Source organism: Lonchura striata, chromosome 19, assembly GCF_046129695.1.
Source record: "Lonchura striata isolate bLonStr1 chromosome 19, bLonStr1.mat, whole genome shotgun sequence".
Taxonomy (NCBI): domain Eukaryota; kingdom Metazoa; phylum Chordata; class Aves; order Passeriformes; family Estrildidae; genus Lonchura; species Lonchura striata.
In genome coordinates this window covers 5,630,903-5,653,395 of record NC_134621.1, presented here as the reverse complement: position 1 = coordinate 5,653,395, position 22,493 = coordinate 5,630,903, and the positions used below count along the sequence as shown (strand labels likewise).

General features: G+C 55.4%; 3 protein-coding genes across 5 annotated transcripts in view; 2 read left to right on the top strand and 1 right to left on the bottom strand.

Moving 5' to 3' along the window:
* The first annotated feature begins 1,651 nt into the window (after window positions 1–1,651).
* On the top strand, window positions 1,652–15,213 carry NHERF1 (NHERF family PDZ scaffold protein 1). Of its 2 annotated transcripts, XM_021554910.2 has the most exons (7): window positions 1,652–2,067; window positions 7,918–8,079; window positions 8,817–8,970; window positions 9,494–9,534; window positions 10,042–10,140; window positions 10,259–10,421; window positions 15,007–15,213. In XM_021554910.2, the coding sequence occupies exons 1-6, from the start codon at window positions 1,675–1,677 to the stop codon at window positions 10,409–10,411; spliced, it is 1,002 nt and encodes a 333-aa protein (XP_021410585.2). In that variant the 5' UTR covers window positions 1,652–1,674; the 3' UTR covers window positions 10,412–10,421; window positions 15,007–15,213. The 2 variants fall into 2 exon arrangements, with proteins under 2 accessions (XP_021410585.2, XP_021410578.2); XM_021554903.2 differs by lacking the exon at window positions 15,007–15,213 and having other exon boundaries at window positions 10,259–11,322.
* On the bottom strand, window positions 13,775–17,669 carry NAT9 (N-acetyltransferase 9). 2 transcript variants are annotated; one of them, XM_021554937.2, is made up of 6 exons: window positions 17,336–17,669; window positions 16,006–16,154; window positions 14,977–15,111; window positions 14,675–14,734; window positions 14,403–14,497; window positions 13,775–14,315 (listed from the first exon to the last, which is right to left on the bottom strand). In XM_021554937.2, the coding sequence occupies exons 1-6, from the start codon at window positions 17,410–17,412 to the stop codon at window positions 14,169–14,171; spliced, it is 663 nt and encodes a 220-aa protein (XP_021410612.2). In that variant the 5' UTR covers window positions 17,413–17,669; the 3' UTR covers window positions 13,775–14,168. The 2 variants fall into 2 exon arrangements, with proteins under 2 accessions (XP_021410612.2, XP_021410618.2); XM_021554943.2 differs by having other exon boundaries at window positions 16,045–16,154.
* A 391-nt stretch (window positions 17,670–18,060) lies between these two features.
* SLC38A12 (solute carrier family 38 member 12) overlaps window positions 18,061–22,493 on the top strand; it is a 43,556-nt gene continuing 39,123 nt past the window's right edge. Inside the window, exons 1-3 of the mRNA XM_021554866.2 lie at window positions 18,061–18,112; window positions 19,370–19,494; window positions 21,282–21,403. Coding sequence (XP_021410541.1) covers window positions 19,450–19,494; window positions 21,282–21,403 — 167 coding nt within the window. The 5' untranslated portion in view covers window positions 18,061–18,112; window positions 19,370–19,449. The remainder of the gene's footprint in view (window positions 18,113–19,369; window positions 19,495–21,281; window positions 21,404–22,493) is intronic.

Sequence of the window (22,493 nt, the reverse complement as noted above, 5' to 3'; positions counted from 1 at the left end):
GGCAGCCTGGGGCGCGACCGTCCTGCCTGTGCCCTGCCATCCCGCAGGCATTGTTGGACCCAAAAGCAGCTTCAGCCGTTTCCTTTGCTCTTGCCTTTCTTCCTTATCACGGTCCCGTGCTCAAACCAGCCCTGCTGGAGCTGGGTTTTGTTTCCTGACTGAGTGCAGGGTACCCAAAATGTGCTCTTTCCAAAACGCTCACTCGTGGGGCTGTGCTGCTCACAGCCCCCTTACCAAGGGGCGGCTGTGACACGGGCGATAGCCCCCCGTACTGGGGCTCTACCACAACACCAAGGGCTTGCCCTGCTTTTCCTCTCCGAAGGCATTTGTCGCCGGCTGCCGTGGGATTCCTCTCCACCGCTTTTCTCAGCGGCGGCCGCGGGCGAATGCTCAGCCGAGTGGAGGAAACAAATGAGCCCACCCTGCGCTCCCAGCTGCGTCCCACGGAGCTGGAGCACGGCCACCCCGAGCACACAGGGGGCTCTGCGGCCACTGAGGTCCCTGAGCAGGGTTTTGGGGCAGAGAACCTTGTGAGAGATGTGTCTCATGGCATGCAGCTGTCCCCTCCTTGCTCGCCTGTCTGCAGCTCAGTTAAATGTGATCCTGGCTGCCCTGAGGATCTCTGCCCAGGAACTTCAGCCAGGCCCTGCACTGGGAGCCACCTCTGTGCCACCCACCTGGGACAATCCCAGGAGGCAGCTCCGCCTGGCACCAGCAGCCCTGCGGCACGGCCGGAGCAGCCCAGGGTGGTTGCTGCCTTGCTCTGCCCTGGCTGAGCCCAAACCCCAGGATCTCACATGCTCATGGCTCCCTGCAGCTACTTCTGCTTCTCAGTCCATGAGCAGAGAACATGCAACCAGGGCAGAGCAAATCCCCGGGGTTCCCTCCATCTTCTCCCACCTCGGACCCCCAGCTCTAGGGTGCTGAGCAAGGTTCAGAGGCAGCTGGGGAACAGTGCTGGTGTCTCATTTCCACTGCAAAGCGAGTTACCTTCCCTCTTCAATGCCTACTTTCCCGCACAGTTTCAATTTAGGGATCTTATTTTACTTCTTTTTATTTTACTTCTTTTTATTTTACTTCGAACATCTCTCCACCCTCTACATCGGAGCAGCGCTGGGACAAACTGCAGCCTTCAAGGACTGGGCAAGGGTGTGGGATGGATGTTCCCCGAGAGGCCACCCGGGATGTGTCGCGGAGCGGGAACAGCTGGGAGCGTCCCGGTCTCCGGCCGTGCTGGGGGCTGTCTCCGAGACAGAGCCGATCCCCGGTGGGGGGAGTTCAGCGAGGATCGGGAGTTGGCGCCGTGGGCTCGGGTGGCACCGGGGAGTGGCCCGGATCACGGGGGAGCGATGGGAGCCCACGGAAGCGGTCCGGTCCGGTCCGGGGCACGCACCGCGACCCGGCGGCGCCGCGCCCCGAGCGCCCGCCGGGGCCAGAGCGCACCGGGACACCCGGGCCGCCCATATTTGCATAACCGCGCCTTTAGATTTGCATAGACACGCCCCTCGCTGTCCTAATTTGGCGGGCATCAGCCCACCCCGCTCTCCGATTGGCGGCCGCCGACCCCCGCGCCCCGCCCCCCTATATAAACCGTGAGGCGGGCGCGTTGCCGCGCAGTGCGCCGAGTGCGGGCGGCGGGACGGGCCCGCTGCTGCTCCCGCCGCTTCCCCCGCCATGAGCAGCGGCGCGGGCCCCGCCGCCCGCCTGTGCCGCCTGGAGCGCGGCCCGGATGGCTACGGCTTCCACCTGCACGGCGAGAAGGGCAAGCCGGGCCAGTTCATCCGGCTGGTGGAGGCGGGCTCGCCGGCCGAGCGGTCGGGGCTGCGCGCCGGGGACCGGCTGCTGGAGGTGGACGGCGAGAACGTGGAGCGGGAGAGCCATCAGCAGGTGGTGGAGCGGATCCGCGCCGCCGCCGGCGCCGTCAGCCTTCTCGTCGTAGACTCGACGGCCGAGGATCAGCTGGCGAGGCGGAGCGGGGCGGGTGCCGAGCCGCCGGTGGGCGGCGGGCAGGCAGCGCCGATGCCGGCGGAGCCCGCGGCGCGGGAGCCTGGCGCTGGCGGCCAGCGGGTGAATGAGCGGCCGGGGACCGGGGCTCGGAAGTTTTCGGGGCAGAGGGTGTTGTCCGAGGAGGCGGGGTTGCGACCGGCCGCGGTCGAGCGGGAGCCGCGGCCGCCGCGTCTGCCCTGGGCGTTGTGTGTGGTTTCGGTCTCGATTCTTTCTTTTTTTCCCTCAAAACCCCGGGTCCTGCCGCGCCCGATTGCTTTGCCTTTTTTATTTTAAATAATTTTTTTTCCTGTTAATGGTCCCGTCTCGCAGCCGTGTCAGTGACGGGCTCATCGGGCTGGTTGGAGCCATGGCTGAGCCTGATGAGTCCTGTGCTGCGGGGCCGGCAAAACGGGGGAGAAAAGCAACAGGGGGAGATTTGACGTGCAGCACAACCTCAGAACTGGGCTGAGGGCGGCTGGCAATAACCCACCCCAAAATACAACAAAAAACAGGTGGCACAGGGTGTTCTTGAGGCTGAGACAGCAGGTATTGGTGGCAGTCGCTCTTGGATTTGAGCGTGTTCCATCTCTGCTGTGGAGTGGAGTGGAGACAGCAAAGCTCTTCCCGGGCTGGGGGCTTGGTCCTGGCAGTCAGTGCCCACGGATGCTTCCTCACTCAGGAATGTCGGCCTTAAGCACGCGTGGGAGTGAGCAGTTGCACAAACAAAGTGATGTAGAAAGGTGAGGAATTGAGAAATAGCTGACCTTTCATGCCCCAAGCGGTTCCTAAGAAACGCTTGGGGCTCTCTGGGAGATAATACTGCTTTTTATTTACCCAGCAAAGATGTGTTTGTTGTTACAACAGACATGTGGATGGCTCCCTGGGCAGAGTCCCCAGTGTGAGGAACATTCTGGGGAAATCTTATGACCTGTTCCCAGAGAGGCTGGTGCAGTGGAGCCTTCCCAGTGTTGATGCAGAGTCCCAGGCAGACCTTGGTGCCTCACTGAGCTGCTGTCACATAGGGTTTTCCTGAGGATTAGGTAGTTTTGAGCTGTATCTCCTGTTGGACTTTGACCTTGTGCTTGTTCCTCTGATTGGGCTGATCCACTGCAGGCACAGCTGTCATTCCTGCCTGGCTAAAACATCACTCCAGCACCTCCTTGATGGGTTTATTTGGGTAGGAACGGCTATGTTCTATCCCTGTTTGCCTGTCTTGCTTGCTGTACCCTGTATCATCCCACATCCCTCACGTGTGGCCCTGTGCTGGACTCCAGTGCTGCCCCGTGCAGGGAGAACGTGCCTGCTCTCCCATATGTCACAGTGCTGCTGCTCCCTCGGGGCTAGCGAGACTGTGCTCTGCTTTCTGCTCCCAGACCTCTCCATGGGCTGGGAAAAATAAAAGGGATGTTCTTAATCCAGCTCAGGTGAGTCCCCTGCCAGGCTTGGGGGCTAAGGATGTGTGGTCCCCAAAGAGGATGGAGCCCTCTCATGCTGCCTGCTGCCTGCTCACTGTGTTGGCTGGAGTGATAGAAGGAGCTTAGGAAGCTGGAGATGCCCCACAGGATTTTGGGAGACAGCTCCAGCTGGAGATACCTCATGGGCTTTCGGGGACAGTCTTGGCTGAAGATTCCCCACAGCCTTGGGGAGCAGGCTCGGGGCACAGCTCATGCACAGTTACTGCTGGCGGTTTCTCTGCTAGTGGTTTCTCTCCTCCCTAGATCAGGAAGCAGGTGACATGGGGTGACATTGCCACAAGGCCCCAGATGGTTTCTCAACAGGTAGCAGCAGGAAATCTTGCGGCTGGGGGCAGGGCCCAGTGGAAAAGTGGGTTTAAAAACGTCGCCCAGGCCAGGCACCCACCAAGCAGGGGGGGAAGATGCTGGGTGGGATGCTGAGCCAAGCCAGAGCAGACAGAAAGGGATTTCTTTAGGAAGGAACACACTGGTGGCCTGTTCCTGGCCACTAGCAGGCAACTGGTGCTGGCTGCTCCATCCCCCCACAGCCCCATCCCATCACTGTGGGCTGGTAGGATTCCCTGGGATCACAGGGGAAGCAGGAGATTTGCACATGTCAGAGTTCTGTTTGCTTTATTGGGCTGGACTTGCCTTTATTTGTTTAACAAGCCTGGAGACGCTCAGGAGCTGGGAGAGCTGCCTGTGGTGAGCAATGTTTACTGTCTCCCAGCTTCCAACAGAATCAATTGTCTCTCCAGACTGTACTGGGTCCTGCATGACTGGGACTGCCAGGGGGCTCGGACCCCCACAGATCCCTGAGGAAGTTGTGGGAGACTTGTCATGGGCTCCTTTTTCATTCCTATCAAACCTTGAGTGTGAAAATGCCCTGATGATGTGGTTTTGAGCCTCCTTGGGAAGCTGATCCATGGAGCCCTGTCTGCGGTGCTGAGCCAGTGTGGTGACACTTTCACACCCCTCAGGTCAGCCTCATTTCCTGGGGCCCTGTGCCGTGGGGGTGTCCCCCCACTGAGAGCTGTGACAGTTTGTCTGCCTCTTTCTTTATTTCCGGAGGCTTCAGCTGCTCGGGAGTGTCTTGAGAAAGTTTCATACAAACCACGCAGTGTTCCCAGGGCAGCACAGGGCCCTGGTACCAGGGCAAGGCATTTGCTACCAGCCCCGGGCTTCCCTCTTGCAAATTTAATGTTAAATTAGAACCCTCCCTGCCAGCAAAGCTCTTCCCTCCTTGTAAAACCTGGGAGAGCCTCCCAGGGCTGGGTTTCAGAGTGTAACAGGGAGCAGTTCCCCCTGTTGCACTGGGGTAGCTGGAGTTTAATTAGGAAATGAATTAAATTTCCTCTCAAGGCAGCTGCATGAAAAGCAGCTCCAGTCAAACAGGACGTGACAGGGATGCTGCAAGGAGGCTGCTTTGCATCCCCTTTGTATGAAGCCCGAATGTGTGTGCCAGATTTTGGGACCCGTGTGAATTTGCTGGCTCAGGCATCCTCAGAGCTCTTGTGTTTCTCTTTGAGTAACTGGGAATGTGGCTGCCGCCAGCATGCTTGATGCTGCTTGTAGGGCTGCAGGGAATTTCCTGGGATTTGAGGCTTCAAAAGCTGTCCTGAAATTGCTGTGGAGTGGCTGGGAAATGAGGAGTGAGTCCTGACATGCTGTGCAGCTGAGATCCCCACAATCCTGGGATTGCTGGTCCTGCCAGGTGGCTGAAGGTGCTGCAGAGGGAGACGTATCTGGGTGTGCCCCAAATCCTATTTCAGGGTAGGAACAGCAGGAACAGCGATGCTGCAGAAGCCCTCACCCCAAGCGGGCATCCCTGCAGAGACCTCTGAGTGCAGAGGAGAGGGGTGGCAGGGGATACCTCTGCAGGGAGCTGATTCCATCTTCCCCCGCTGCCCTCCCTGACAGAGGTTGTAATTGCTTTTAACAAGGCTCTCCAAGCTAATCCCAGCACGGCAGGAGAGCTGCTGGCCTTGCAGGACAGGATGCAGCAGCTTAGAGAAATTAGGGGCGTTTCCACTACCCAGCTCCCAGCTCCATAGCCACGGGTCTTCTTCGGGTGTTGCCCCAAACACTCTTGCTCAGCCCTAAGGGGACTTTGGGGCTGAAAGGATGCCCTGCCATGGGGTGCTCACCCCATGGACGGGCAGGATACGGCTGCTGGAGGATCGGATGCGTTTGTTCTCCTCTCTGGATGGCAGAATGGTGGCTGCCCGCAGGGTTTCTGTGACCTGGGGAGGGCACAGGCAGCCTGGCACGCTGGGCTGGAGGAGCTGCCAGCCGCTGGCGAGGGGGAGCTGGGGGGCTTGGCCAGGCTGCCCTTGCGGCGGGTGCTGCTGCCTTGGCCGGCTGCCTTTGCAGCATCAGTGCCTCCCTCACCGCCTTGACCTGTCCCTGTGTCCTGAGACATCTGTGCACCCTGCAGGACTTCCCATCCCCCCAAAAAATTCATGGCACCAGCATCTCAGGGAGCACAGGCTGCCAGGGCTTTGTTGGCATGGGTGGGAGCAAAGCTCTCCCTCCTCCTCCTCACCTGGGAGCGCTGCCAGCACCACTTGCTCCCTCTGGCTTTGTCCTCAGCTATCGGCGTGGAGCAGCCCCACAGTGCTGCCGAGGGTGCTCCAGAGCCTGAACCCTTTGCTCAGGGTTGAGCCAGGGCAGGGATCTGGGGAGGTGCTGCCTTCATCCCAGCTCCAGCAGCTCCTGCCTTTTGTTGTTGTTTTGGGTATTGTCTGTCCCCACCGTTGCTCGGGATTTCTGCCTGGGTGGAGGATGCTGTCACACCCTGTGAACCTGCTGCCACCTGGGCGCGGGGTGGGGACGAGAGGGCAGAAGGGGCAAAGTCGAGGGGGTCACAATAACCCAGCCAGGGAATTCACAGCTGGGCTGTGGGCTGGGCATGTGAAGCTGAGACACGTGGGGACCAAGTCCTGCATGCCAGGGCTGAGTGGGATCACCTTCACTCCTGGCAGATGTGCTGGGTGCTGCCTGCACCTCCCTCCCCAGGGTGTTGTCAAGTGGTGCTGGGGTGGTGGCTGGCCTTGACCATGAAGGAAGGTGTTGTGCAAGAGGATGGGGCTTTATCGGGGCTTTATTGCAGCTTAACAATTGTAAATGTGTCACCTCAGCCCACGTGGGACCCTGTGCCACACCAGCGTGTCAGACATGGGGTGTCAGCACTCCAGTACCCAGGTTTTCCCTGCAGTGGGCAAAGGTGATTTTGTGGCAAGATGCAGAGTGCTGTGCAGGGGGTAAAGAGCACCCTGGTGCAGGTGTGGGAGGGCAAATTCCTGCATGTCTGTGCTAAGTGATGCTATGGGTACCAACAGAGAAAAAATAATCTCAGATGAAAAATTAAATATTAGCCCCGTTGGTGAGGAATATTCCAGCAGTTTGAGTGAGGCTTAGCTGCTGGGAGAGCCCAACCAAAGCCCAGGTTCTGGTGGTCAAGGTGGGATCAAATAATTATATATATAAATTGTAAAAATGGTGTTGGGTGCTAGGGTCAGAGCAGTTCTGACAGTGTGACATGCAGGTGTCTGGTTTGTGTCACCTGGTTCCTCTGATGCTTCCTGGACATCCCACTCCCTGCTGGGTGAGAAGAGGGTGAGAAAAGGCAGTTCCTGTGTGCCAGGTTTGCAGGAATTCTCCTGCTTCTTCCTGCTGATCACTGTGTGGGGACTTCAGAGGGCACCAAGGGGGGGCCAAATGAGTGGCTGTGACTGCCCCAGCGGGGTTCCCTGGCTCCAGGCACTGCTGGATCCACAGGTCAAGGTGAAACCAGCTGCAGATGAGGTGGGTGTTGCCTCCTGGAGAGGTGAACCTCCCAGTCGCCCCGCCCCAGTGGAGCTGGTTTCTGTTTTGCAATCCTGGAAGGTCATGCTGGGGCATGGAGGTGCCTCAGCATTACAGCTGCTCCCTCTGGGTTCCAGCTGCCTGCCCTGTGTGCCCCTTCCCTGCTGACAATGGCTGTGGGGTGCTCTGGGGAGGGGGATCTCCCTGAGCCCGTGGCTGGGTTTGCCATGGAGAGGGGACAGTTGGCAGAGGGGTGAAGGGGACCTGTGCCAGAACCTGAGACCTCTCCAGTAGCCAAAGCTTCCCGAGTGGGATGGGGTGGAGTGGGGGTGATTCCCAGTCACCTGGGCTGGGTTTCCTCCTCCACCTTCATGGCAGTTGCAGTCCTGATCCCAAAAGGAAGAGCATGGTCTGGGAACACACACATAATAAGAGGTTTCTTCAGTGTTTCACTGCAATTAGTGTGCCCTGCATATAATTAATTAATTAATTAAAGCCCAGGATCATAGGGTGTTTGGCACCCTGTGTCCTATCTTGGGGTGTCACTGCCCACAGATAGCCACCTGAGGATGGTGCCCCTGCCACTGCAGCAGCTGTCTGGGGTTCCTGGTGCTGTCCTTGGGTGTTGGGGATCCGGGAGCAGTTCACCCACGGATTGTTCCCGTTGCAGGAGGAGCTGAGACCTCGGCTGTGCCACATGAAGAAGGGCCCTGAGGGCTACGGCTTCAACCTGCACAGCGACAAGAGCCGCCCAGGGCAGTACGTGCGCGCCGTCGACCCCGGCTCGCCGGCTGAGGCTGCGGGGCTGGCCCCCCAGGACCGCATCATCCAGGTGGGCTGGGCTGGGGAGCTCGGGGGCCTCTCGGAGCAGCTTGGCACTGCCTCACACCCTGGTGTCCCGGAGACAGCTGCCCTTGGCCAGGAAGGCAAGCGGTGTCCCTGGTGACTCACGGCAACCTGCACCAGCCTGCCGGTCCCCACCCACGGGCGCAGCACTGTGGGGGGCTGGGACTGAGCATTAATTAGCTGTCTGGGGCTTAATTAGCAGTAGGCTGTCCTGCTGTCCCCAGGGATACCCTGGGGTGGTGCAGGCTGGGGACGAGGTGCACAATGGTCACAAGTCCGGCTGTCAGGTGTGACCAGGGTGGGGATGAGCTCAGGTTTGTGCCACAGGGGATGATGATCCATGAGAACATGGAGCAGCTGAGCCCCAGCCCTGCTGCTCACCAGGGTGTGGGGCTGCTGCCTCTTCTGGGGTGAAGCCTCTGGGGTTTCTGGAGACCATGGCATGGAACAAGGTTTTTGTGCCAGCCCTGGGTCATTGTGCTGCTGGGAGCTCCCTGCCAGCTTTGCCCATTCAATCCCATGCCAATCACTCAGAGAAAAATCTGCTTTTAATGTGTTTTTTCTGGCTTCACTGTTAATCTCTGCGAGGCTGTGAATGCCTGTGGCGGCTATGGGGTGGCTGTGCTGGGATTATGACTGGCACCAAGGCTGGTACCTGACCCCTCCATGGTGCTCCTGAGGGATGGGTGTCCCCCAGCTGCAGTGGTGATGTGGTGCCTGCAGGTGAATGGTGTGTGCATGGAGGGCAAGCAGCACAGCGACGTGGTGGCAGCCATCAAGGCGAGTGGCGACGAGACCAGGCTGCTGGTGGTGGACACCCTCACAGACGAGTTCTTCAAGAAGTGCAAGGTGGTGCCCTCGGAGCAGCACCTAACAGGTGGGCTAGGGACTGTGCTGCTGGGAGGGGTTTGTGCCACCTCTGCTGGCTCTGTGTCACCTTCTCACCAAACCTAAGGGTGCTGAGCCCTGGCAGTTGGTCTTATCACCCTGCGGCCAAGCAGAGTCACCTGGCTTTGGTGTCTCCCTGCTTGGCTGAGGGCCCCATGCTGGGGGTGGGCTAGTTTATGGCCCTGGGTTGCTCTTTGGCGGGGTTTATGGCCTGGGGAGCAAACAGGCATTAGCTGCCCTTTGCTCTCCTCTGCTGTCACAGTGGTTCCCAGGAGGATGGGGAAGGGGTCTCACTGGGCTCCACATCACAGCTGCCATCATTGGGATGTGTCTGGCAGCAATCCCCTGTGCCACAGGGCTGGCTGCAGCGAGTGGTTAAAAAATTCAGGACCTGGTCAGACTCTGGGCAGTGTTGTGTGAGCATTGGCCATGCACAGCCTTGGCTTGCCCTCCACTGGCAAGGGGACAAAGCAAACACATCCTCACCCGGTGCCCGTGTCCTTATCCCACAGGTCCCTTGCCAGAACCAGTAGCCAATGGTGACATAGGGAAGGTAAGAGCCTTGTCTTGATCTTAATTCCATCTGTGCCCATCTCCAGTCAGGGACCCTCCTGTTCATGTCCCCGCTGTCCATGGGTGGGTGATGCCACCAGACACCACAGTGGTCTCAGGCTGCCACACAAGAGCCTGTGCCACTGGGAACTGGTGTCCTCCACGAAAGGGGGATGCTTGTGGTGCTGAGTGTCTTGGATGTGGCTGTTTTCCTGCTCTCTTTTGCCTTCTGATGCTCCAGGGCTGGGAGCCCTCGTGCTGCAGTAGGGAAGTAGCACCCAGCCCTGCAGCCACCCTCCTGCTCCTGCTCAAGCCAGGGCAATCAGGCTGGGCTCTAATCCTTCCCCGCCCTGATGGGCAGCGCTAGAGGTATTTATGTGCCTGCATCTTGCAGGGGATTACGTGGGGGAAGGACGGATTTCATGGCCCCCTGGGTGGGACTTGCAACTCTGGAGGCTGTTTTCAAGCCCCAGGGCTGGAGTTCACACTCCCTCCCTGCTGCCCTCAGGAAAATGGTGGAGAGCCACGGTCCCACTCGGTGTCCGAGAGCCCGGCCAGCCCCACGGCACTGGCTGTGTCCCCCAACTCCAGCGAGACCCACAGCGAGGTAGGGCTGGGAATGCTGGGGGGAGACGCTGGCTGGAAAGCAATCCGGGCTGAGCCCCCACTGTGGGGCTGTCCAGAGGACACAGAGTGCTGTGGCTCATCCCCATCCTCACACGCAGGAGGGTGACAAACGCCACTCAGCATCCGGCTCCCTCCTGGACCTCGACATCCCGCTGGCCGTGGCCAAGGAGCGGGCGCACCAGAAGCGCACCAGCAAGAGGGCACCCCAGATGGACTGGAGCAAGAAAAATGAACTGTTCAGCAACCTGTGAAGGCCCTGAGGTAGGGTGGGGGTCTTCTACCCACCCCCAGCCCCATACCAACCTCTCCTGCACTCCTCTCCTCCCTGCCATGGGCTCCTGGTAGAGACGTGGGGCTGCTCCCTACCACCCTGACCCGGGTGCTGGGCTTTGGTGGCCAGTGAGCATCCCTGCAGAGGGGTTCAGGGCCGGGGGTGCTGGGGGTGACCCCTCCCAAAAGCTCACCCCCAGGGTGCTCCTCCAGCCCTGCCTTGAAGCCCTGCACACCCTGGTAGGCACAAGCAGAGGTTTGGGAGGGATCAAGGATTTGGGGTGGCCTGATGCCCAACACTCCTGGTCCCCACTGTTCCCTGTTTTTTTCCCCACCCCAAACCTCATCTCCAATTTGAGATCCCCCCAAATTACCCTTTAACTGCAAAACCTGAGGCTTTTAGTGTCTTCTCCCAAACCCCACCTGCCCAGCCACTGACCACAGCCAGGGTGTTTGACCCTGGCCTGGCAAGCTCCATCCACAATGACCCTGTCCCTTTGCCTCTTCAGCTGCAAGGGAGGGGTATGGGTGCCCAGCATTGGGGAGTGCCCAGCACCCCGCCCTGGGGCAAATTTTGGGAGAGGAGAGGGTGTCTGGAGCCAGCACAGCAAGCAATAATAGTCTCCTTTGCTCCTGCACACTTCTGGAGACAGAGCCAATCAGGGTTTGAATCCAACACTGTTTAATTTAAAATCTTCTCACAGATTTTTTGGTGGTTTTTTTCTGAAATGAGTGTTTTTCCAATCACATCTATTTTTTTTTTACCTGTATTTTGTGGAAATTCTTCCTGTGGATGTTTTGTTTCAATATGTGCTGCAATCAGGTGTTGTTGTTTTACTGTTGAGCTCAAGAGAAATTCTGTTTACTGGAATAAACCTTTCTGACTTCACAAGCCTGGTTTAAGGCTAAATCCTTCCAGAGCCTGGGTGGGTGGAGGGGCATGCAGAGGGCTTGCTGTGGCCCTCTGGGGCTTGGGGGAAAAGCAGGTAACAGGGGGACACTGGGCATGGTTTGGGTACCCCTCAGCACGTGATGGGGACAGGTTGAGGGGGCTGGGGAGGCCCCAGCTGGGCCCAGTGGGGGTTAATGACTCGGGGTGATTAATGAGCATTAATCCCGTGGGGTGTGTGTGTTTATATGTGTGGTGGGGGCGAGGGTGAGGGGGGTGATATAAAGCTCTAATCTGGGTCTGCTGGCCAGGTTGAAGCGCAGTAGCTCTGTTTGAGGCAGCCCAAATGTGCCCCCAGCCCCTACGGGGGTTTTTGGGATGAGCCTGGGTTGCATCTGGGTTGAGGGAAGGCAGGAGGAATCAGTGAGGAGAGGGGTGCTTGTCCCTCTGAAGGAAAGGATGTAGCCTTGGGTGGCTCAGTGGGGCCATACTGGTGGCACAGTGGGACAAGGCAGGGCTGTGCCTGGCCTCTGGTATCTGTGCTTCCTCCCCTTCTGCACACTCTTGCTTTGTGCTCCAAATCTGCAAAGAAGCTTTTCCACCTGAGCATAAAAATGGTCACAAATCTTTGGACCTCAAGTGACAGCCAGGTGACAAAGTGCCACCAGATTTCTGGGGGATGTGCAGGCTGTCACTTCCTCCTGGAAGCTGGGGGCCCATTCTAACTTGTCTCATCCTCCAAAGTCGTGTTCTCTGAGGGAAGGTGAGCCCCATCCCCTGTTTTCCCATCCTCATCCCCCTGGGCCAGCAGGACACCCCTACCAGGGGTGGATGCCACAGGGTGGGGCAGGGCAGGAGTGGGGGCACCAGTGGGTCCCAGCAGCATCTTTTGCCTCTTGGCCTGGCCAGAGTAGCTGGGCACTGGTTCCCTGTGGGAACCCCGTTTGAGCCCTGCCAGGACTCTTCCCCCCAGCCTCTGGGATGGCTGAGCTCTGGGACGTGCCCAGCTCTGTTGTGGTTGCCAGGGAAAGGCTGTTCCCAGCCGCCCGCGGAGCCGGGGCAGCGCAGGCGTTGTCGGGCCCGGGGATGCCAAGCGTGGCCCTCGCTGGCTCCAGAGCAACCAGCTGGGCACAGGAGCTGCAACACATCACCCTGCCCCTTCCCCTTGGCAGCAGAGGTTAAAAGAGATTATTTTTCCCACATTGGTCGGGTTTTAGAGAAGCAAATCGCAGCCCAGCTACATCTCTCCTGCCGGTTTGGCCTTGCTCCTCTGGCAGAGGGTTGAGACTTCATGGAAGGAGCACCAGAGCCAGCAGTTCACCCAGCAGGCTCTGCAAATCTTGTGCTGGAGGACAGAATCCATTTCTGCCTGCAGCAGGTGATGAGGAGCAGGAGGATTAGTAGTCCTCGTCATGGTAATCCCAGCAGGAAGTAGAGCTGCTCTTCACTATATTACCACACAAAGCTTTCACTACAAACTAAGTACTGGTTTAAAATGCCATGATGCACTGTTCCCACACTTGGCTTTAGTATTAGTTGCAGGACTAATGTATTTAAATTAGCTAAAATTGGAAAACTAAAGCCCCCAAGCCCTAAAAATACAGGCACAGCAACACTAAAAATTCCACAGGCTGCCAATCTCCAAAACATCCCTCAGCAAATCTGAAATTTTCCATCACTGAAACAGGTAATTTGTGGTCTAGGATTAGCCATTACAGCTGCTGTTATGGTATGAAAACACACAGGAGCATCAGTTATCCTTCTTACCATCTGCTCTTAGCAGCTTCCCTGCTGTGGTCAGTGTGTGTAGGGTAGGACAGGTCAGGCTGAGTAACTGCACAGGGAAGCTCGTCCAGTGGGAGTCAGACAAGTGCCTCTTTCATCCATGGATCTCAAATCTACTGCAGCAGAGGCTGGGTAACTCCTGCCCTAAATACATCTGTCCCCCAGTAAGATATTTCCCCCACATTCATCTTTACCTTAGTGGAGAGCAGCAAATGGACCCTCCAGACTCAGCAGAGCAAGTCCTGAGCTGGTGGAAGAAGGGAGCTGTCTCCTTTCAGTGGGTTCTCCTCCTTACTTTCATCAAAGCAGCCAAGAAAATGAAGAAATGAAGTGCAACATCACTGCTGGCTTGAGGTTTTCAGAGCTGGAGCACAGTGCTGAAGCTGAAGGGGATTTGTCTCAGGAGCCTCCTGCAGCTCTCAGCCCCCTCCTAGTGGTGGGGCTCAGCTCTAGCCTTGATCAGCCAATATCAATATTTTCCATTATATAAACTTGCCCTTTGTTTGTGCTCACCCACATCTGGGCTTCTCCCAGCAGAGCTCCCCCTGCAACCTACCAGACCCGAGGAAACTGGGTTTAAAGAGTCTCTGCTGTCCTTTACAACTTATAAACCATTTTTTGAGCTGCCAAAGAAAGCAGCTTAGCCCCAAGTAGTCAGGCACCTCAGATCTTTTCGATTTTTTTTTTTTTATTCAAGAGGAAAAAAGAATGAGCTGCCAGTACACGAAACCTCCTCACTGATGAATCCTGGTTTAAGACACTGGGAGAAGTTTCTGCTTGTCCAGGAATCAACTGCTGGTGATTTTAGGCTCTGTTGGAACAGCAAATCTAAGTTAGAGTATTTCCTAGCCAAACCTGTGAGTTAGTGACTGTTCCCCAGGTCCAAATTTCAGGCAGTAATCCTGGCTGGTGGAGCAAAGTGCAAAGTTGACAAGGTGACAAAGCAGCTGAAGGAGACAGATGAGAACAGTTCCAGTGTTGGCTCTCTGGTGTCCTCCACACCCAGACCTTACAACAAGGTCCAGCTTCACCCTGGAAACCCAGCTGGTGTCTGGAGGTGTCTGTCAGGTGTCCAGCACCCCAACTGGCTGCTTCAGCTCAGCGTAACTCTTCTCCTCCACATGGTTTGTCTGCTCCAGGAGCCACTGTCTCTCCTGGTCACCGACATCCAGCCTCAACGTCACCTCCTGGAAAATGCTGTTCACAGCAACCTGCAGCACACACAGAGAAAGCAGCTCAACCCCAGCCACAGGGCAAATGCTGCTCACATTCTCTGGGGAGATGGGCTGTTACTGCACCTCCTTAAAGTGAAGCTTTTTGAACATGCAGATACTGGGTTCATTTTCCTGACCAATCTTAGCCTCAAACTTGGTGATCCCCAACTTTCTCACTCCTGCAGGAGAAATCAGAGAGAGAGACACTTCTATTACATGCCACATCTATCAAAGCACAGGACTCCAGCTGTGGGGCTGATGGATCCCTTACTACCCTGCCTGTACCACCAGGAATTACGTGCTCCCAGATCCCAGCCCCACCACACTCCTGTTCCCTGGCACTGAGCCACCCTCACCGTAGGCCATCATCAGCAGAGTTGCCTCCTTGCCAAACCCTCTGCCACGGCAGCTGGGCTCTGAAAGAGACAGCACAGAGTCAGCATCCAGTTAGGGGAGACAAACCAGCCCCACTAGACACTTCTCAGAAGAGGCCGTGACCTGGACACACCATGGACTGATCAGGGCTGAACAGCCATGGTAAAGCACGAGAACAAAAAGCTGATGCAGGAACATCAACATCTCTGTGCAGCACACAGCTGCAGTCACAGAGCCCCAAGCTCTGAAGCAGTTTTTTGCAGGTAGCTATTGCAGGAGCTACCTGCAATCATGATTTCAATCTCGCCCACAGTTGGGTCCTCGGCGTTGGTGAGGAAGAGATTCACATCCCCAACCATGGAGTTCTCCTCTGCCTGCCCAGGCCAGCGCTCCGAGTCCAGCACGATGAAGGTGCACTCTGGGGAGAACAAGAATGTGGCAGCATCTTCAAAGTGTGCTGATAATTATTCATAAATTACCAAAGAATGAAATTAAAGGTGCATAATGGACAGAGGAATAAGAGTTTCCATGTGTTAACAGTAAGGAACAGTTTGTAATTTGGCTTCCCACACCAGGTGTGCCTGTTCCCACCCGCAGAAGTGAAAGAAATACTTGGAAAAACCTGTTGTGAGGGTGATGCAGACACCAGGACTAGAAACAGCTTGTGGAAGAAGTGTGAAAACTTCCTTCCCATGTCTGAGGTCTCCTTGCCTTGTCTTACTCAGCAGCAAGTTGGGGCAGAGAATTGTTTTGGTGCACAAGAGGCTGACACTCAGTGATTCACCTGGCCCATGTTATTGCCACTCTGAGTAAGGTTTTTTTATGCCACCTAAGACAAATGCTCCAGACTGAGGTCTTTGCCAGCTTCAGTATTTTCCAACTCACTAAATTTCTACCAGGCTTTTATGGGTAGTGATTCATTACCTGTAGGAGAGTGAGGGAACCAATTTAGTCAACACACATCAACCAGGTGATCATAAAATCATACACTTTATCAAGGAGAAATACAACCTCCTTCTTGCAAAGATCAGACCTGGGGAGTGTTGGCTGTGCAGGAGTAATGCATAATATTTTTTAGCTCAGCAGAAAATGCTGTGGGAAATGAATCACTACACTCTCTAGAAAATTGCATAAAAAAGACACAAACAGCTCGAGGAAGTGGATATTGTCCACTTCCCTGAATATATACCAGCTGTAATGAGAAAACCAGTTCAAACTGCTGTTGTAGAAAGTGTCACATCCCTCTCTGGTTTAGGGGAACTCGCTCACGGGGCACTACCAGCACTTCCCAGAATGGAAAGGACCTGCTCACCACTCCCACCCTCCCTCAGACAGCATTCCAGGTGCTCACTGTCAGCATCATCCCGCCAGCTGCGCTGCATTTCGTACTCCTGCTCCAGGCTGAGGGGCTCTGAGGCTGTGAGGCGCTGCAGCTCCTCCGACTGCATCCACTCGTGGTACCTGGCAATGGACCCGGCCCCACATCACTGACCCAGTGCAGCACCTCGGGAGGGCCCCTCCCAGTGCTCCAGGGGTCAGGCCATCACAAAGCAGCTCTGGAAACACCATCCTGGCTTTTGTGGCAACTTAAAATGCATCCACAAGACTCTGTCTCTTATGGAATACAAGGCTCTCTGGAAATTTAGGGAGTCTGCCTGTCCTGTGGCTTTGTCCGGAGTGCCCAGTGCACACCTGATGTTCACAGAATTCACAGAATGACCAGGTTGGAAGAGACCTTCAAGATCATCAAGTCCAACCCATACCCCAACACCTGAACTAAACACTGACACCCAGTGCCACATCCAGCCTTTGTTAAACACATCCAGGGGTGGTGACTCCACCACCTCCCCAGGCAGCCATTCCACAACTTTATCACCTTTCTGTGAAAAACTTCTTCCTAATATCAACCTATGTTTCCCCTGACACAGCTTGAGGCTGTGTCCTCTGGTTCTGTCAGTGCTGCCTGGTGAGCCCAACCCCACCTGAGCTCAGCCACCTTTCAGGAGCTGTGCAGAGTGACAAGGTCACCCCTGAGTCTCCTTTTCTCCAGGCTAAGCACCCCCAGCTCCCTCAGTGGTTCCTCACAGGGTTTGTGCTCCCAGCCCCTCTCCAGCCTCCTCTGGACACGCTGAAGTGTTTCCATGTCCTTCCCAAACAGAGGGACCAGAGCTGGGCACAGCACTCGAGGTGTGCCCTCACCAGTGCCGAGGACAGAATGACCTCCCTGCTCCTGCTGGCCACACCATTCCTGACCCAGGAATGTTTTTGACTTCTGGTGCATTTCATCCCGAGCAACACTGACAACAGCACCTCCTGGACACTGACGAAATACTAACACCGCTGTATTCGTGCTGATTTACTTTACAAACCGTTGGCACGCCTGATTTCTCAAACATCCACTGGCTTTACACGCTGACGCTTTGCTCTTCCAGCGCCACCGGGGAAAGGCCTCAATGAACAGAACCGCTGTGTCCCTCAGAGCCAGGCATTTCCCCGCGGCACTGGGGCTCTGAGGGCAGCTCCCTGAGGGGGACGCGGGCCCTGCAGCTGGCAGTCACCTTTCCTGGCCCAGCACTGGCTCCAAAGGGACAACTGGAATCAGAACCATGCAGGAGCGGCCCAGGAGGGCGCGGGGCACGTACCGGGGCACGTGTGCAGGGCTGTAGGGCACCAGCGTCACCTTCTTTCCTCGCAGCACCACGTCCTGGTTAATCCTCATGGCCGCTGCACTACGGGAGAGACCCAAAGCCCCCACACCGTGCCTCCCGCGGGGCAACGGCGCCTGCGGCCTTTCGGGGGCGAGAGGCGGTTCTCACAGTCCGGATCTCCCAGGTCGCACCGATATGCCCGCACTGACACGCCCGATCCCCGTTCCGGCATCCCGAGGAGAACGCCGGGGCTGGAGGGGTCCGGGACCGAGCGGGACCGGGACCGGGAGCCCACGCGTGCCCGCCCTGCCCTTCTGCGCATGCGCGCGCACCGCGACCCCTCCCGCCACGGAGTGTGGCGTAAAAGCTCCGCCCGCGTAGCCACGCCCCCTCCGCGCCGCGCCCACTCCCCGCCTCCCCACGGCTCCGCCCATAACCCCGCGAGGCCACGCCTCCCCTCGGCCACGCCCCTCCTGTGACCCAATCACGGCCGGTGCCTCCACTCTGTCCCCGCCTTCCCTGGACACGCCCCTCTATGCCCCGCCCCGTGCCCCGTGCCACGCCCCCTCTGGGCCGCGCCCATTCGTGCGCACGCCCCTTGTAGGTCACGCCCCGTCTCCCCCCGTGCCCCGCCCCTCACGCTCACCCAATCACCGTCCGGCATCTCCTCCCGGTCACGCGCGCGGAAGGCCGCGCGCTCGGGCCGCGCGTGCGCCGTAGGTGCCCCCGCGCGGCCGGGGGCGGGGCCGGCGGCGCGAGCCGCGGGCGCTGGTGAGGCCCGCGGCACCGGGAGGACCGGGCGGGGGCGGCCCTCAGGGGAGCCGCGGGGCGGCCCGGTGTGAGGACAGCGTGGGAGGAGGGCCGGGCAGCGGCTCGGCCGGTGGGGAGAGGCCGAGAGAGGGTCCTGGTGTGGGCGTGTGCAGCGGAGCGGCGAGACCCGCGCCTGGGGGGAAGGCCGTGGGGGGAGCGGGGGGCTGCCGGGGTTGTTGGGGCTCTGTGGGGCGGGGGGTGCACGCAGCGTTCCGTCTGTGGTACAGGCCCGGGGGGGTAAGGCCGGGGGTGCCTGGTGCTCTCGGGGTCCCTGGTGCCCTCGGGGGTCCCTGGTGCCCGTTCCCCCGCCTAGGGTGGGGTCCTGCACGGGGACACGCTGGCCCCGGTGTGTCCGTTGCCTTGCTGCTTGCTCTGTGTTTGCCAAGCTTGGCTTCAGTGTTTTGAGCTGAGGTTTGTTGTAAAAGGTGGTGTTTGATGTCTCCTGATGCTGGACAAGTTATGACCTCAGTGAGCTATGTTGGCTGGTTCTTTTCTGGTACTCAGCGTGGGTGTACAAGATTATAACTGGGTTTTTTAGTGGAGCTCGGCTTGTGCTGATGATTTGTCCCAGGTGGAATGGCTGAGTAGGAGCACATGTAGAAGTGTGAAACCCTTAATTCAATAATGGCTAGTCATTGATACTGAAACCTTCAGAAGGCTTCAGTTCCCCCATACATGTCTAGTTTTTTTGAAACGATGCAAAGCTTCCCAAATACTTCTGATTTGGAACTGTTGGTGCATGAGAAGCATCTTGGTGTGGCTTTAATATGTCCCATATTTTCATTTGTCTACTTATTTCTGTGCTTGAATTTTGGAGGAGAGACTTTAGGCTGGTTTTTTGATTTGTAGGAGGCACATGTTTGCAAGGAGTAGTAGCACTTCGAGAAGCAGCAGCTTGAGATCATCCTCAAGGCAGTCATTGTTCCTCTAGAGGTTTTAGTTGTCTGGAATAGCCCCTCTGGCTGTTTGGAGAAGATAAAGTTTGGTCATCACATGCTGTGAAAGGGCAGGGCCTTTTGGTTGCCTTTAAACCAGTTTAACAGGTATGAAAACTTCTCGCAGAGTCTTGAACCAAGTGCTTCTGGTGAGGGGGGTCTGTCTGAAGGGCAAGGTCCTGCTGAAGTCTATTCAAATACGAGAAAGATGATGTGCCAAAGCTAACATATGAGTTCTTCCATTTTCCAGCAAAGATAACACAGTGTTATGATGTTTCCCTAGGTTAAAGCCGACAGAAGTTGAAAACACCCTCCCAAAAATACCCTTCTGGCTTTGCTCTGGGGCTCCCCTCTATCTCCAGGATGGCAGGTGGCATCACTGACACCGGAGAGCTTTACTCTCCCTATGTAAGTTCCACTGCTTGTGGGTTTGGTCACGAGTTTTTTTTCAAAATCCTTCTTCCTCAGCATTGTGTTTGCAAATCCTACTTCCTCATGGACATAACCTCAGCATTTCAGGAGATGGTGGAGGTCAAAGGGTGCTGAAAGATGCTTAGTGTTTGTAGTTATATGGGGTTTTTTTACATCACAGATGACTTTTCATAAGGTAAAGGGATGATGTGTGCTTGAAGTATAGATCTAAAAGTGATAGAAAGAGCTTCATGTCCCATACCAGCTCTTCATTCTTTTGCCCACTTTCTTATATTTTGTTAATGTTTTCATCAACCCAACTTGTCATTGGCATAGGCAGGGTGGACTGGGACATTGGAGCTATCCCACTTGCTTCCCTTTTGTTGCTTTATGTAAACATTTTCCCCAAATTTCTCAAAGTTTACTTAGCTGTAGCTGTTGCAGTAATTTGTTTTATACCACTTCAGTGGAAGTGAGTAATTTAGAGGTTTCTTCCCTGTAATGTGGTGTCCTGTGCAACTGCAGAGCCAATTACTGTTTTCCTATACTACTGGAAATACCGGTTTTTATAGCCACAAGTCTTCACAAAATGCCAGCTTTTAAAAACAGCACTTTGTAAACACTTTTTTTTTTTTTCTGAAGTGAACTCAATAAATTTAGAACCAGCCCTGCAATCTGTGTGTTGGATTTTAAATGCTTTAAAATTTTCATCTCTATGTTAATGATTAAATGTAGGAGAAGTGGATATTAGGCTGCAGAAATAGGTCACAACTGAGAAAATGGAGAAGTAAGACAGTAACTGGGGTGTCTGGACCCTCAAGGATTACCTTAGGTTGTTATGCTGGTGCTGCATGAATTTCCTAGAGTAATCTCAAGGGCTGAGGCTCTCCTCTTTCCCTGAAGGTGTCTAACCCAGCTGAACATTACAGGCACCATTCTCATTTCTGCCTGACCAAAGGAAAATCATCATTCTGGGATATTCAGCTAAAGATGAATTCGCTGTGCTTATGCCAGTGAAGTGCTCTCAGGGTCACTGGGGAGTCATTCTCCTGATGCTAATTGCTCCACACCCAGAAAAGTCTGTTCGTACACAGCTCTTTACTGGCTTTCCTCTGGAGAGACTCTGACCTATATTTAAAAAAAAAAACCACTAAAGCACAACAACTTTGGCAGTTTTTGATCTTTAATGAGCTAAATTCTTGGCCTGGGAGGGGTCCTGTCCATGTTCAGAGTTCTGTTTTGTCTCTGGACACTGAAAAAGTTAATTGCCAGAGAAGATAAAATCCTTTCCCTTCAGGAGGTAACATCCCTTCTTCACAATATGCTCAGCTTCTTACTGGTAAAATGGCAAGCAGGCTTTGAATTAGAATTCTGTTTGGGTATTTCCTGCTTGACTGAGAATAAAAGGTCCTGGAAGGTACGTAGCCATAACTACTTGTGTTCAGGTCAGGAAAAAAGGAGCGACCCCAACCCACAGCACAGACCTTCTGGTAGAAGGCAGAGATTTGAAAACAAACAAAAATCTCATGCACTTTATAACTTTACAAGCAAGACAGAAAAAAAAAATTAAAATCATTAGAAAAATGGAGAGGAATATCTGTTTCTCCAGAAATGTGCAGACACCCACATTGTTCTCTTTGGATTTCAGTTCCTTCCTCCAATTATCTCACATGGACTTGTTCCCACCCTGCTGGCTCAGGGATTGCCCTCTCCATTTTAATATGTGAGGTGTTTTGGGTGATTCCTGATCCCCCTCTGATGCTGGATGATGTGGCTGATTGCAGGTTGGCCTGGTGTACATGTTCAACCTCATTGTTGGAACGGGAGCCCTGACCATGCCCAAGGCCTTTGCCACAGCAGGGTGGCTCGTCAGCCTCATCCTCCTGATGTTCCTGGGGTTCATGAGGTAGGATGTGTGTGTGTCTTTAGGGGACTGGGCAGTTCAGCTGGGTGAGCACAGTGTAAAGACTTCTGCTGTTTCCCTGTGTGTTCTGTCCTTGAATGTTGGGTTCTGCGATGGGGTTGCCTGTGGACCTGATTTGGGGGGATGCACTTCCTGACTCTCTGGTACATCCCATTTCCTGACATGGAAAGGACTTTTCCTCCAGTCCAGAGTCTTCTGGGACCTTTATCCCTGCTACCTTTTTGACATTGTGCTCACTGTGGATCCATTCCATGCTTCCCTCTGTCACAGATCAGTTCCCTTAACACCAATCAGGTTGCAGAGGGTCAAGTCTTTGCTTTGTGACTTGCAGATGTGTAAGCTTTCCCTTGGCTTCTGGCAATGCTCTCACAGCTGAGTGTCAGGAGCACAAATTCCTGTATAGCCAGGCCTGTCTTGGCCCCTCCAGACCTTTGCTGCTCAAGACTCTGGAGATGGTCTGCTTGTCATGCTGTTTCACTGTGAGCCCCTGCCTAGGTGCCTCCCTGCTGGAGCAGCAGGTGGAGCTGAAGGCTGTGGATACAGCACTGATTTCTAAGGAGTTACTGCTACAATTGCCATCTTCTGGTGGGCTGGGAATCCCTGCTCACTTCGTGTTTGCTTTTAAAATAAAATCAAAATTCCCTCCTGCCATTTGTACAAATGGACTTTTGAAGTGCCAGCCTTTTCAGTAACCAGTTCTGCCAGCCTGAATATGCCTTTGGCTTGGAGGCAGAGCTTTTGGGATCTGTTCTGTGCTGCTGTTCAGCGAGACTGTATGGTCAAGTGCTTGTGACTGCCCCACCTCGAGCTGGGTGCTGCAAAGGCTTGGTAAAATGATATCTGTGGGGTTACCAGTAACTGGGAGCTTTAGGAGCAATTCCTTTTAGCCACTTCCGTTTAAAAGCATAAATTCAACATATGGAATTCAGCACCAGCAGACAATCCTTCAAGGTCAGCAGGAGAGCATAAACCTCCAAATCTGTGTACCAGAACTGCACTGAATTAAGCTCCAAGAGCTCTGTTGCTTTTGTTCTGGTTCTTGTGATTTCCTCATGCCCACTGGGCACCTTTA

Coding starts and splice junctions, on each gene's coding strand:
- NHERF1 (XM_021554910.2), top strand. CDS start 1,675: ATGAGCAGCGGCGCGGGCCCCGCCGCCCGCCTGTGCCGCCTGGAGCGC. Junction 2,068..7,917: donor CTGGCGCTGGCGGCCAGCGG/GTGAATGAGCGG, acceptor TTCCCGTTGCAG/GAGGAGCTGAGACCTCGGCT. Junction 8,080..8,816: donor CCCAGGACCGCATCATCCAG/GTGGGCTGGGCT, acceptor TGGTGCCTGCAG/GTGAATGGTGTGTGCATGGA.
- NAT9 (XM_021554937.2), bottom strand. CDS start 17,412: ATGAGGATTAACCAGGACGTGGTGCTGCGAGGAAAGAAGGTGACGCTG. Junction 14,735..14,976: donor GATTGAAATCATGATTGCAG/GTAGCTCCTGCA, acceptor TGTCTCTTTCAG/AGCCCAGCTGCCGTGGCAGA. Junction 14,498..14,674: donor TCTGCTGATGATGGCCTACG/GTGAGGGTGGCT, acceptor TTTCTCCTGCAG/GAGTGAGAAAGTTGGGGATC.